This window comes from Aulostomus chinensis, chromosome 9, assembly GCF_037954235.1.
Source record: "Aulostomus chinensis isolate RoL2024-O1b breed Wild chromosome 9, RoL_Achi_v1.0, whole genome shotgun sequence".
NCBI lineage: Eukaryota > Metazoa > Chordata > Actinopteri > Syngnathiformes > Aulostomidae > Aulostomus > Aulostomus chinensis.
The window spans coordinates 27,605,265-27,619,695 of record NC_141328.1 but is presented as its reverse complement, the minus strand read 5'-3'; the positions used below and the strand labels follow the sequence as shown (position 1 = coordinate 27,619,695).

Sequence of the window (14,431 nt, the reverse complement as noted above, 5' to 3'; positions counted from 1 at the left end):
TTCCTATCGTTAATTTCGTTGAACAGAAACGTAAAACATGTTGCTCCTTGTTTAAACAAATAATCTCAATGTTCCTGTTTCCATTTAAAAATGACTGTGCCATAAATGTGCAACCCCACCTCACCCCCTCTCCATATCACTTTTGATCTGGTATATTTTTGTTTATATTATTCAGATAATGAATTGAATTTGTATAAAAGCATAAAAATGTGCAATGAACTGAATTATGTGAATGTCTGTAAAATAAATTAAAAAACGAGTTCTATAAAACGTGTTTGGATCGGTCTGATTATCTTGATTACCCATGCAAGATGTTAATTAACATTCCCTTTATAATATATTCTTTTTTCCTTTTTTGTGTGTGTACGTGACCTCTCGCTGATTGTTTTTATTCTCGTTGCTTTGACTTTTTTTGGTTTTAACCACTAAATTCCCTCCATAAGCCCCCGTTGCTCGCTTGTCTCTACTTTTCTACTGGAGTTTATTGTCTTGTAATTTTGCCTTCTGTGCACTTAATTGCACTAAATACAAAATAATTAAATAAATAAATAAATACATTAAACTGGGGGGAAAGAAAGTATTTGTATACTCGTACATCCTTGAGGTAGAAGGAGTCATATCAAGAAATTTATTGCGGCTTTTATAACTTTTCTTTTCAGCAAACACCACTGAAGACGCTCTGAATTAGACTTCATGATGTGTAGTTTTCTATGCCCTCATAAATGTGTGGAAAGAATCTTGTAGACTGCAGCTGGCGAAAGTATGAATTAGAAACCATCCTGTGTCCAGTGACAAGGAAAGGTCTAACTGGCCATCTTCCTCACTCCTCCTCCTCCTCCTCCTCCTCCTCCTCCTCCTCCTCACTTTTCACCACAGACAACTCATCGGGTGAGCGCGTTCACTCCAGGAACAACAACAACAACGTTCCTAATTTTAGATTTATTGATATATTTCATCATGGTGCTCATCTATTTAGTGCGACACTCCACTCCAGGGAGGATGAATTCATCTTACCAGATTACCCTGGCACCTTATCGGCAACACCTGCACTTACCTGCGATCAGAAAAGAAGGACTCACTGTCCAGGTTACGCCTTTAGAAAACACAGAATAACATCGAAACGCAATTGTGAGACGTTGAAGGGATGACATCTGGTTGCTCTTTTTTTAAAACGTGCGCCGAAACGGATTTAATGATCTGTGGTCACTTGCCAAATTAACGACTCTCATTAAAGCCAGACAGTCCCTACATTCAAAGCACATTTTAAATCAGGCGCAACATCGCTGGGACGCAAACAGAGGAGGTCTCCAATGTGTCTGCGTCTGATCATGAGACATTTCCTCTCACACTAAATGTAGGTTAGAGGACAGCTGAAGAGCTGGAGATGATGAGGCCTTCTTGTCCTACCAGACTGTGAGATTAGGAGAGACACATGTCCATCCACCCTTGTACTGAATGAATTATTCAACACATTCCTTATTAATATTATAGCTTTGAAGCACCATAGCTGTCTAATTCATACATCCATTAGCAGACCAGCCGTCAAATTTCTGGGTGCCACACACTGAGTTGAGGAAAAAAATGAGGGGTCCAGACTTCTCCGAGAGTGACAAAATGGCCCAGGAAAGGCTGAGTCAGCTTAACCATTTGGGACTTTTATCTGTCCCTGTTTTTAATCACCTGTCTCCTCACTAACACCCTCATGTGTCCAGCGTCTTCACGTTTCTTCAGTTTTCTCCGCTGGGGGAGAAAGAAAACACAGAGGAAGGAATCAGATGGAGGGGTGAGACAGGCTCTGCCCTCACTGGTAGGGCGTTTGGCCTCTCTGATACTTGAACATACCCCCCCCCCCAACACACACACACACACACGCACACACACACACACACACACACACGCACGCACGCACACACACACACACACACACACACACACACACACACACACAAAGTTAAAAATAACCAGCGCTTCATCTGACTGACCAGACAGACTGGGGCTTTGAGGGAGTATTATCTCTCCGGAGTTTGTTAAACAACCAGGCAGATAGACAACACACACACACACACACACACACACACACACACACACACACACACACACACACAAGCAGACATAAACAGATAAAGGAAAAGAAAGCACAACAGTTACTGAGGACACACACTGGTATGTAGATATGACATGAAGGGAGCAGAGCACACCAATAATTCTCACCAACCACCAGGGAAGTTGGTTGGAAAATAAAATGGTGCAGATATTCAGACATTTTGTTTTACTCTGTAAAAGTCTGATGCCTCCCAGCAACGTTTTCCAAGCAGACGCAACAAAGGTTGATGATAAAATACGCAGCACATGTTCTATCAAACTGTTTCTCACTATGGTTGCTCAGTCCAAAGCTAAAACCGTACCAAGAGTTGTATATTTAAGAGCTGAGGAGTTTTTGGATCTATGAACTGGTTTGAAAATAAATCCACACGTTGGATAATCAATAAAATACAGTGCAGAGGCAGTATTTTCACCTGAAGAAGAGCATTTTAAATAACTAAAGAGTTAGATCGCAGAATGGAAAACAATAGATACACATAATTACACAATGAAAAACAGCAGAATATTCAATAACTTTTGCTGTACTTTATCCATTTTGAGTGTCTTTTATTTGTTTTTGCAAGTGGCTCTTTAACCACTGAAAATCAAAGCAAGACATTACTTTATTTTCATTTTCCTTGTTCTGATTGGTCAATCAAAATTTGCCATTCTAAGCATCTCAGTGAGTGTGAATGTGTTGTCTGAACTGCATTGAAGCACTAAAATGTGTGTGAGGTGTGGATGTTGAATCTGACGGTCCAGTAAGACGACAGCCCCTTTAGCTTGCGCAGGTAAACAGCTGCTTTCATTGTTTGTCTACTATCTGATGACCTCTACTGGTCGAGGGGAGGATTGCATCCATCCGTGGTACAAATCATACTTACCGGCTAAACGTTTTGAAAAATACAATCTTTTATTCATCATATACAATATTGCATATCAGTTATTCACTTCTTAATTGCTGTGACTCAAAGGGAGGGTGATGGTGCATTTCAGACCTACAAACACGTAGAAAAATATTTAGTTATGTTGTTAAAAAATAAAGTACACAAAATGTATTGAATAATAGAAAATAATACCCCTTTTAAAAGAGGGAACAAATTGACATCACACTGAATGGCCATAAAAAGCCAACAGCCTCAATGCTGTTTGAATACATGTATATAAACATATATATCAACTAAATAGTTGAATGTGTGCAGATAATAAATGCTCATTTTATAGAAGTTAAATGTGCATAGACAACAGGTACGTTCTGCTACGTTCTGAGCACATTACTACTAACATGTTCCCTCTGTTTTATAGTGAAAAACAATCCAAGTGTTCGCGTTGACTCTGTTTTCTTTGCAACTTTAGTTGTTCTGGGAAACCCTTCAGCTAAATGGCATGCTCCATCTTTTCTCCACAGATGGGAGGATGAATAATCACGCCATGCCAGAGTCTCTGTTTCGTGGGGCTGCACAATATAAAGAGTCGCTCTACATGCGATCTGCTCTGCCCAATCTGCGATTTTTGCAGCTGAACAGAACCAAAAAGAAAATCGCCTTCCATAAAATTTTGGTTTAGAGTTCCTGTAATATTACAGTCGAACATTAGGCTATTCAAAAACCAAATAGCCTTGGGTGTAAAACAGTCTAGACACTACAGCTACACACATATGGTTTTAATATAATGCAGTGACTGTGTGAGTCATTAGCTAAAATATGCTAATGAGATGCACCTAATGCTGCTGGAACGTGGTGAAAAAAAACCCTCGAGCTCTTTTCAGTCTAGAGTTCCCGTTTCACTCCGGTGCAGCGGTCTAGATGTCTTGTTTGAGTTTCTCGATGCTGAAGTCACTGTCATGGTCCAGTTTGGAGAGGGTTTTCTTCACCCGCAGGGCTGTGAGGCGGGCAGGGGCGCTCTGGAACCAGCACTCCTTCATGATCTTCACGATGGCCGACAGGATCTGGACACACAGAGACACATGTATGTGAACAAGGTTTACCTACGCTACCATCAACGGTTGTGGAACACCACCGATGTTCCAGGATTTTATTGACATTCAAGTGGTTCATGTTTAGCCTGAAACGGTACACAGGTAACGTGTAAACTGCTAGAGGTGTAAAACAAAAAAAGAAAAAGAAAAGGATATAAGTTCCAGAGTTATGAAAATGCCCAAAGGAATTAATTAGTAATTATTTCCAGCTTTCTGCTGCAATGGAAGTAAATAAAGCACTGAAAGTTGATGTAAATTATTCCTACAGGTATCCCACCTTTTTCCAGGCTATAAAAACAACAGTGGAAAAGAATAACTATACTCTCTGAAGCATTACTTGGACAGTATTTCGATGCAGGATGTATAGTTCAGCATAACAAACCTACAACGTGTCAGTTTTTTCTTCAAAGAAACTGCGAAGAAAGGCCAAAGCATCCAATTTGGCTGTAAACTTTATAAAATTTGAACAAAAACAGAGGGTGTTCTAAAACCAGAGCAGCACTGTCTATGAGCACGTGTGTGGGAATTTGACATACGTATGAGGTGAAAACCTGCACTGAGATGTTGGGCAACCCTGAAAAAAATGAAACTACACGTTTGAGTGTGTGTGTGTGTGTTTGTGTGTGTGTGTGAATGTTTTTCTCATTCGAGAACTTACTGGGTGGGAATGAAGCCTGTTGTGCAAACTGGGCCTCTGCTGGTCCACACAGACCACTTTCTTCATCTCCTCAAAGCTGGGATCTGAGGGCACCAGGTCAAAGAAGGGAGGACGGTACTCTTCCACGATCCCTGAAACAAGCCACATGAAAATGAGTCAGCTGTGCCGTTTCATCAACTCAGAAAACTATTGCTGCAAACGTCTGTGTTGTAAGATTCAGTGGGATGGTCAGTGGGGAAAAATGCTGACTGTGAAGCTAAATATTGTACAATGAACCTCATGAGATGATGACTTATGCATTTATCTTCTCATAAATGTTTGAGTTTCTCTTCATACAAGGACTGAAATGGCAGACTTAGATAAGCTAGAGGGGGAGTTTTGTAAAATATATTTGACTAAACAAGAGCGCAGGGAAAGATATCAACTCCCCGGTGACTGTGCTGGGAGGGAAAATGCAAGGAGCTGTGTGTGTGTGTGTGTGTGTGTGTGTGTGTGTGTGTGTGTGTGTGTGTGTGCGTGCAGTTGTTTTTGTGAGAACGTGCATACCAGCAAAACACCCACACACACATACACACACAAAGTTATGGATGTGTGCATATCCATCTCCACTGAGAATCTCTGTGCATGTGTGCGTGTGCGTGTGTGTGTGTGTGTGTGTGTGTGTGTGTGTGTGTGTGTGTGTGTGTGTGTGTGTGTGTGTGAATCCATCTAGAAACTGTGTACACGGGCATCTGGACTATGTACAAGTGAGTGCTGACACCAGATAAGACTGTTTATAATTACAGCAGTGCTAATCACGAGAGGATAGTAGAGACAGACACAGACTAGGAAAACACTGGAGTGCGGAGAGACATGAGACTAAATGCCTCTTCTGTACACTCCAGCAGAGCCAGACAGACATGATAAGGAAACATATTTACAGTGTGATCATACGCTGGGTACGATTTTCCCTATGAAGTTTGAGGAGGTAAAAAACTATAGCGGCTCATGTTTACCATTGACGATGGTCCTGCGTGAGATTTCCCAGAAAACCAGGCCCAGGGCCCAGATGTCTGTTTGCTTGTAGGAGTCAAACACATCCATACGTATGCTCTCATCCAGCACTTCAGGGGCCATGTAGCGCTTGGTCCCCACGCGAGGGTTGTTGCCCACATCGAGGTAGTCGTTGGACTGAGAGTGGATGACAGCTAAACCTGAGAGGGTAAAGAAACAGAAGCAACCGTTCAGTGGTACAGCCCGACGTCTGGCTGAGAAATCCTCCATCCTGCCCCACCCCTCACCCAGGTCAGCGATGCAGCACTGTCCGTTCCTCTTTACCAGGATGTTTCGGCTTTTCAAGTCACGGTGGGCGATAGCTGGCTTGCCCTGAGAGCTGACGATCTCCGTGTGGAGGTGGACCAGACCACAGGCCACAGACAGGCACATTCTCAAGCCGTTCTCGGGCTCTAAACTGCTGTACTGCAGGAAGTCATAGAGAGACCCCAGCTCATGGAAGTGGGTGACGAGCCACAGCTGGGTGCTGGAATTCTTTGAGGTCATATCAGAGGCTATGAAACCTAAAGCCGGAGTAAGAGATGGAGATGTCAGTGTTGGCCTCGATCTACTCACAGGAATCATCCCAACAATAGAGTGAGCTTAAATCTGCTGCAGCACCCAGAATGTTGTCATGTCGCAGTTGTACGGTATTGTAGATCTCCGTCTCCCTGAACCAGGACTGCTCATCCCTTGAGGAGAAGATCTTGACCGCCACACTCTCCCCCATCCAAGTGCCCCTCCACACCTCACCATACCTGCCTTTACCTGGGAGTTGAGTGACATAATCAAATGAGACAAGTGGAGAAAAAAAATAGAAGAGAGAATGGAGAAACAGTGGTGCTGGTGAGAGACGCTGACCAACACACTCGGCGAGAGAGATCTGTCTGGCCATCGTCCTTTGGACGAGATACGGCAGCCCGGTGCCGCTCCCTGACGTACAAAACTCATCAAAGATATCCTGCAGAGAGCGACAAAGGGATAATCCATGAGAGACAACTCAAAATGTGAACCTCATGGCTTGAATATTAAATGTCCTTACACCGTACGTGGGGTCATCTCCGGTGGGGACCTTGAGCATGGAGACGTCATGGTCTTCAACATTTCTCAGTCGACAGTGTGCGCGGCGGAAGCGCAGGAACAGCCCCAGACCACAAAAGCTGGCAGCCATGATTAACAGCAGCAAAGACACGGTGATCCACAGCTCCGGATGGGCAAGGTTGGGTGGCGGCGTCGTTGTCTCTCCATCTACAGCAGAGCATTCAAGCCAGCACAGAGTTTGAGAAACTAGTTGAAAACACGGATGAGGAGAGTTTCATATGGTGTACGTTTCAAACGGAAGGTAAAAACTCTTGATATACAATTTAGTAAGTGTGGTCTCGGCTTTAAATCACACCAAAAAAAGTAGAGCTCTGAGAAATGTAAACCACGAGGCTCATCAGAATTCACGGATGCAATCATCACAAAAAGCAATGGTGCTGGGTACTGACCAATATTTGAACGTGGCGTGGTTAAGGCGTTGCAATAGTTCTCTTTGCAGCAGTGGACGAACAAGCCGTTGAGGGAGGAGAAGCACTGCTCATAGTAGTACTCTTTAGAGAAGCAGCCCCTCTCCTCATGTCCGTGCAACCAGTTGTAGAAGCAGATGTCCCCTCGGCAGGTGTCGTTCACACACGTGCGTTTGTTGTTCTCGCAGGCACACAGCAGCGGTCCATCATCAGGATCTGATGCAGGAGGCAAAGCACATCAGTAATCCTACTTACCATCTCTTTTCTGTAAAAAGTGAAGGAAAAGCAAGGCCACGCCCACTCTGAACTCGAGATGTGGGTCATGGGAAACGGCTATGTTTCCTGGCAGCTACAGAGTGTCGCACACATTAACGAGTTTAACCACAGGAGATTTTCTTGTTTTGATACACGGTAACTCTGCTTGAACGATAGAAAGAGAAAAGCTCAGTGGAAGATTCAGACACAGCGATGAGGGACGATGACTCAAGATGATTTATTCTGTTCTTGGTAAATAGGAGACTTTCTATTTCCTGATATCTCTGCAATTTGCAGACGTCTGTATTACAATACTAAAGGGTCTCTCTCCAGTTAACATGCTTCGAGCAGATTATACCTTCTTTGACCACTAGGAGGCAGAGCGATGGAGGAACGTGGTTCTTCACCCAATATTCATGAGTTTTAGGTCCACCAGCTGCTAAACTGACACTTTGTAGTAACACCTTCCTTGCGTTGTAAACAGGAGAACCCTGAGACTGAACCCTGCAGTTTCTGCGTTCTAAAAGCTGCATCTTCACACTACATGAGCATAATCTGAATCAGCAACATTATCAAATATGTTCTGTAACTCAACCATAATCAAATGTAAGCCAGTGAATGTGTGAACACTGGATGTTTTCTTCATGTGAGCACTCACCTGCATGACAAACAAAGACCCGCAGCAACACCCCGACCAGCAGCACTCTGAGCCGAGCAGAGCCCCACATCTCTCTGGAAGAGGAACACCAGCGTTACTTCATATTTGGACATGATGATCTTTGATCTCATAACAAGAAACCAGATATTCCCTGACATTTCAGCCTCTACGCAATTGAAATTTACAGCCGGTAACTTGAGAGTGGTGTCTATGAGGAGTCAAGCAGAGGCTGCAGAAGCTCTGAGGTCAAAAACAACAGTCGGAGGGCCCAGCCTGTCTGACTGTGCTGTAATGACTCTGGATGGGAAAAGGGGGCTTAGGGGAAGGAGATGGTAAGAGCACTCCAGAATGTTTGTGTAAGTGTGCAGGGACTGTGTGTGGCGCTGTGCTACCCAGGCTCCAGGCCTGTCGACTCCTCAACTAGCCTGCTTGCAGAGTAAATATTGATGGCTATGCTTCCTGCCATTGAGTGGCCCCACCCGGCTGGCTGGCCAGACTCAGGCTGCTCATTGTTTAGGGTTGCACTGCTGAGGGTCACGCAAGTGGGAGGGCCGTCATACACCACGCAGCCACTGCTGAAGCTCACTGTGTTCTGTAACGTGACACCCAGATGTTATAAATATCAATACAACATTCAGTCCAGAAAATATGCAATAAAGTTCAAAGTTGTGCAATAACTTGAAAAGCACAAGAGTGAAACAAGCTGTGTGTGGACGCCTGCTGAGTTTTTAATCAGATGTAGAAGCACAGCTTGGACTCTTGTCTTTGTGATGTTCTTGTGTGTGTGTTTTTTTTAAATCATTTTATCTTTTTGAATCCCCGCCGTCTCTCTGTCAGTGAGGAATTACATAAAGTAGAAGAAGGCTTTCGACTGGAACACAAACACCTCCCTCAAACACCCATTTTTACAGTTTGAAAAGTCTGTTTTCAAATATTTCAAGTTGCATTTTCTCCTGTTTCATTGTTCTGAATATTACAGAAGATTTAAGGGTGGGAAGTCACACCGCAGGGCCAAGGAACCACATCTAGTTCCAAGGCCACAACGGAAGCAGTGTCGCCGCCGTTTATCAAGCATGTTTTTAGAAGAGCTGCTTTCTCTGATGGGTTGAAAGATGTTACACCGGTTTGAGCGGCGCCTGCTGGGAGGTTCTCGTATCGTGAGAGCGCAAAGAGAAGATGAGCATCTCAGTCTGCGGTTAAAGTGTCGTTCAAGGTCAAGATAGGACGACGACACCGAACACGAGTGCCCACGTCGCACTGTCATAGTTTATCCAGAAATAAGTCTGTTTAATTGTTACAGAAGCAAAACTATTAGATTGGTTACATTCCCAAATCTAATCAAATATGTGTATTTATTAAAATTAACAAAACAAGTGACATTTCTGGAATGCCTCAGAGGGAAACACCTACAACTGTTGGACCATTCGTCCTAAAAACTGACCAACCTGAGCAGACCCCCACAGGCTTTGACTTCATTTCACTCCTTAAAAATGTGACACATTCTTTTATCCTGAGAGCCAAATGAAACACTTTTGATTGCTTAGTTCAATTTATTATTAATCAAACATTAACTCCAGAATGTGTAATCTGCCGTTAATGAATTCCTTAAGCGCTTTTTTCCTCAAAGCAGAATTATCACGGCCCCAAATATTGCAGAACACATAACCTGAGGGATGGAAAGTATATTTATCCAAAGCACTGTACTTTTTTTTTTAAACTTATGTTCCATTTTATTCTACTTTATACATCACCTCCATAACATCTAGGAGTGAAATGCCGTCCTTTTAACTCCACTGCATCTATTTGGACAGCTTTACTTCCTTTAAGAAGACGATTTTACGCGACGCACGATAAGGACCGTTTAAAACACACCTTGTTAGGGATGCGGACACTTCTCCCACCTCTGAAAATCTGATGGTTTAAAAAGCCTGATATCCAAAATGAGCGGCTGTCCTACCTGCTGTGCTTCTGTCAGCATCACTGCCTGTTTTGCCGTTAAGCGCTGAGGGAAATAATCACACGTCACATCAGTACTAACCCTTGAACCGCACACATCTGGCATTGGAACGTGCACATCAGTAGAAAGCAACGGATATCCTCTGAAATGTTCAATGCGTTTAGCTAGATGCATTTCAGCACCAACTACAGGAAGCCGTGACGTTTTACATGACGTCGTGTCAGAAATCACTGTGAATCTACTTCTTTATGTTTTCACCAGTTCCTTGTCCTTTCCAGCGATGTCTTACTCGCTTTCAAACGCCTTCATTTTACGAGACACATGAGAACGTGTTCTCAGTGGAGTTTCCCATATTTATCAAAGTGTCAAATCAAATGTGAAATCTCTGTGAGATGAAGTTTAAATGCCTGACAAACTATCTTTCTGCTCTCCTTCCATTCGGTGACGTTGTGGGGCTGCGGCTCAACAGACCAGAGACCCCTGCGCTCGGCTCAAACTCACTAAAACCACAAGTCGTGTTTTACCAAACCGTAAGAGGCACTTCCTGCATCGTGCAGCCGACATGTCGGTGCTGGTTAATTTGTGGGTCCAGAGGAGGGAAAACATAAACACAACTCCACCCTCAGATATTCTCAGTGGAGCGCCACAATGGCGTCTCGTGTCTTTGGCTATCATTTGATCATTCACAGAGTTCTGAAACAGGAGAGAGCTGTAATCATATTCTCCATCGTGGGCAGCCTGACTGTAGACTCCAGCACACTTCCTCTCCCTGCCCTCTCCCGTACGTCTCTGTTCTGTCCCAACGCTACACCCGCGTGACCCAAGGGGAAAAGATCCATTGTCATCTCTTCCTCTCATCTACCGCTTAGACTGGGGGAGGCAGATCTCTCATTCCATCTGGATGACTGTGTGGTTGCAGTGGTGGATGGTGGGGGCATGCAGCAGCACAGCAGCCCCTCCACTGGGCCTCATCCTACCAAAAACCCTTATAACTGCGTTTCAGGAGAACAACTTCAAGTTGTTGTACTGTGAACGCTTCAATCATGTTGTCCTTCATGCGGCTTAATGGCGAACAATGGACTCAGTGTTTCTTTTTAAATTCACTTAAAACCCGTAAATCTGTATTCCAGTGATTGTGACTGATAGTTACAGACCAGAATGACTGATTGTATCTTCATTTCACAGACAAAACAAGGCTTGGCAGGCTTTGTGGCTCCATTACCGTCTGTATGCTCTCACATGCATAACTGCAGCGCGCGCATGCCTGGAGGAGAGCGGCGGATCTCCACTTTGACATGATTTTCATTTGTCTGACGCCTTTAGACCTCAGACTAAAGATGTGTCTTACCCTCCTCCCTCTTGAAAATAAAAAAGGAAATAAAAAAAGCACAAGTGTCACGGACTCTCAACAGCAACCACCTGGAAATAGTCAATGCGATTTCCTTCCTGAACTTTTCACAAGAAGGGCAAATATGTCAGCCTGTGTGTGTGAGTGCATGTGTGTATGTGTAAGTACAGCAACTATGCAGGGAGGAGAACATCTAATATTCGTATTTATGGGAAACAGACTGACTGGACGGCCTCAAATATGCCAGTTGATTTGACAGATGGACTCTGCCAGGCCAGAGGGTGCAGGAAGTATCCAGGTCCCTCCACTGAAGACGCCATCACAAAATGTACCAGAGTTCATGTATGATCAGCACATGCACCGAAGGAAACAGCATGGCTGCGCAGCAGTTTGTCAGAGAGACACGTTCGTTATTACTGATGCAATATGAAGCAGTCTGACATTGTTCACTGTTCACGATTCTCAAAAGAACAGGAGCTGGTATGAAACCCGCATCTACCACCTGTGTGATATATGAATAAATACATCGATACTTTCAGACACATGATGAACGACATCAGTTGTTGTTTTGGAGGCTCTGTGTCGGCATTAATGCAGGGAGCTGTTCCGAAGGTTTTGTCACCTTTGTTTCAAACAAATGAGAAGGATAAAATATCACATCCTCCCACCAGTAAACCCAGTTTAGCTCAACACAACCGCCAACCACAGCCTGCACACAGACGAGGTAAAAAGCTGAACGTCACAGTCCCTGTTAAAGAAAGGGTGAGAGCAGGGCTGTTGTGTTCTACTCAGCACAAAACCTGCCAGGGGTGTTCATGTTTCAGCTGATCAGTTTAGATTCATAATAACCAGTAGTTCCCACATGAGTCATGCGTTTGACGTCCATTCATGGGTCAAGTGATTCTTGGAGGATGGAGGCAGTAAAGTAAACAGAACACCGACATTTACCAGAGGACAGGAGGACGAAATGGGAAGAGCCGCACTACTCTCCCTTGGAACGCCACGTATGACCTCACGGCCAGTTCACTTAAAGGGGAAATGAAAGTTGTAAATGCTAATGAATGAACCTTCAGCTCAGGTGGGCTGCACCTGCTGGTCCACATCTGGGCGCACGTGAACGATGCGTGCTGCTGTGAGAGGTGGCTGACAGGTCAGGTGACCTACACTCCTGGAACTACGTACAAGTCAACGTCATTCACGCGGTTACCTGTTTTCTGCGTCGCCGGTTATTCTGTTTTTGTTTTTTTTAACTTGACGGATTCAGGAACCGCACGTCTCCCATATCAAGGCTTCCTTCAAGTGTCCGTCCAAGACGATTTCACAAAAAACAACGACAAAAAACCCCACAGAAATTAAAACCCAACTGGCTCCATTTCAAGTTGAAGTTGTCTTCGCTGATGTTTCATCCGGAGGTGGCTCACATCCTTTCCTGCTTTGATGAAAAACCAAGCGACGTTTCTGGGGGGAGGACAGCTTCCCTCTTAATTGGAATCCTCAAGTCGTACAAACTGTGGCAGAAAGGAAAAAAAAAAAGAAAGGAAAAAAAAAAACCCAGCAGCCGCCGGCAGCTGCGGCCCGACGGCGAGCGGCTGGTCTATCTCATCAGGCCCCAAATCTGCGCTGATAAACCGACAACACCAACCGACGTCGACCTGGAACCGACAGATTCCTTCCGCCTTGAGAAGTTCTCAAGCCCACTGAGCCCCACGTGAAGTACGGCCCTCTTTGTTGTCTTCCATGTTCCTGATCAAGAGGCGAGATTAAAGAATTTTAAGAGTGCAGAGTCCTGACCCACCCCTCATTGTCCCGCACAGGCGCTCAGCTCCGCTCCGCGCTGTCTGGAATGTGTTCTCAAAGCGGTTTTCCTGTTGCTCGCCTAAACCTCTCATTTTCCCTCTTCCCCTGTGGACTGGTGTCTGCACTGCACGCTGACAGCATTCTGCTTCAAAGACCCCATTAGGATACCAGGAGACTTTCGTGATGAAAAACATTTCTAGACTTTTTTTTTAATTATTATTTTTTGTTTATTTTAAATTTTCGTACACAAGATGTTTTTCCCGTACCTCGATGCACGACTGTAATTCTCTCTCATGCATCCAGTGAGAAATTTAAAAAAAGAAAAGAAAAAGTGCTACACTGGAGCATTTTTTGAGCATGGATTTGTTTCTTTCCTGTCTACACTGTTGTTTGCAAAGCTGGCAAAAGTACAAAAATAAACTCTGGGAAAAGCAGAAGTACTGATTTAACGTATTTACTCAAGTGAATCTTTGAAAGCAATGAATGGATCTGAATTGTGCTCATAATAAAGAGTAATAAAGAGTCATCCTGTCCTCAAGAATCCTCTGTTTCTCGCCGGTGGACGGCTCCTCCTCTACCACTCGGTTTCTCACCGCTGTACATCACCTCGCCTGTAACCTTTTGGCAGCATCACGTCATCTTTTTCATTCACGCTGAGCCGGATGATGGAAACACACCTAACGTGCATTTCCTTTTTGCAATGTATGAGCATGTGGTTGTACCAACAAGTAACGGAGGGGCGGAAACATCTGCATGAGTTCAGGACATCTAACAGCCATTCAGAGCAAGTTAACGCTGACCGATGTACAAACAGATGCCGGTTGCAAGTGACTCAGAAGACACATTTAAGTCTGTAGAAACCTGACCGGAATCAGATTTCAGACCTCTGACAGATTTGTAATTTGAGGGGTTTCAGGTCTTCCCACCAAACAGGCTTCGTATTGACTTCAGCTGTCATGGCACAAACTCTGGCCTCATGTCTCATCCTCCTTTGGTAGGGGAACTTAGTGTGAGGGGAATATAGTTTAAAAACTACTGTATGGAACATGTCTGCGGTAATGGGAGACGGCAGTCATGCCAAACAGTTGTGGTATTAAGAAAGTCAGAATGTTTCTTGTTTCTTGTGGCCCTCATGGAGAGAGACTGTGTGAAAACGCT

General features: G+C 44.2%; 1 protein-coding gene across 1 annotated transcript; it reads right to left on the bottom strand.

The window, feature by feature from the left end:
- Positions 1-2,636: 2,636 nt before the first annotated feature.
- acvrl1 (activin A receptor like type 1) lies at positions 2,637-13,320 on the bottom strand. Its single transcript, XM_086214781.1, has 10 exons — positions 12,684-13,320; positions 8,172-8,245; positions 7,241-7,474; positions 6,793-6,998; positions 6,612-6,711; positions 6,372-6,518; positions 5,999-6,274; positions 5,714-5,911; positions 4,719-4,849; positions 2,637-4,030 (listed from the first exon to the last, which is right to left on the bottom strand). Exons 2-10 carry the CDS (start codon positions 8,239-8,241, stop codon positions 3,884-3,886), a joined length of 1,509 nt encoding a protein of 502 aa, XP_086070907.1. The 5' UTR covers positions 8,242-8,245; positions 12,684-13,320; the 3' UTR covers positions 2,637-3,883.
- Between the last annotated feature and the right edge of the window lie 1,111 nt (positions 13,321-14,431).

What these genes read in the sequence shown, in the direction of transcription:
- acvrl1 (XM_086214781.1), bottom strand. Translation starts at nt 8,241, where the DNA reads ATGTGGGGCTCTGCTCGGCTCAGAGTGCTGCTGGTCGGGGTGTTGCTG. An exon ending in CTCTCTCGCCGAGTGTGTTG is followed by an intron (nt 6,519 to 6,611) that starts GTCAGCGTCTCT and finishes CTCAACTCCCAG; the next exon opens with GTAAAGGCAGGTATGGTGAG. An exon ending in ACGCAGGACCATCGTCAATG is followed by an intron (nt 4,850 to 5,713) that starts GTAAACATGAGC and finishes GGCTTGTTTCAG; the next exon opens with GGATCGTGGAAGAGTACCGT.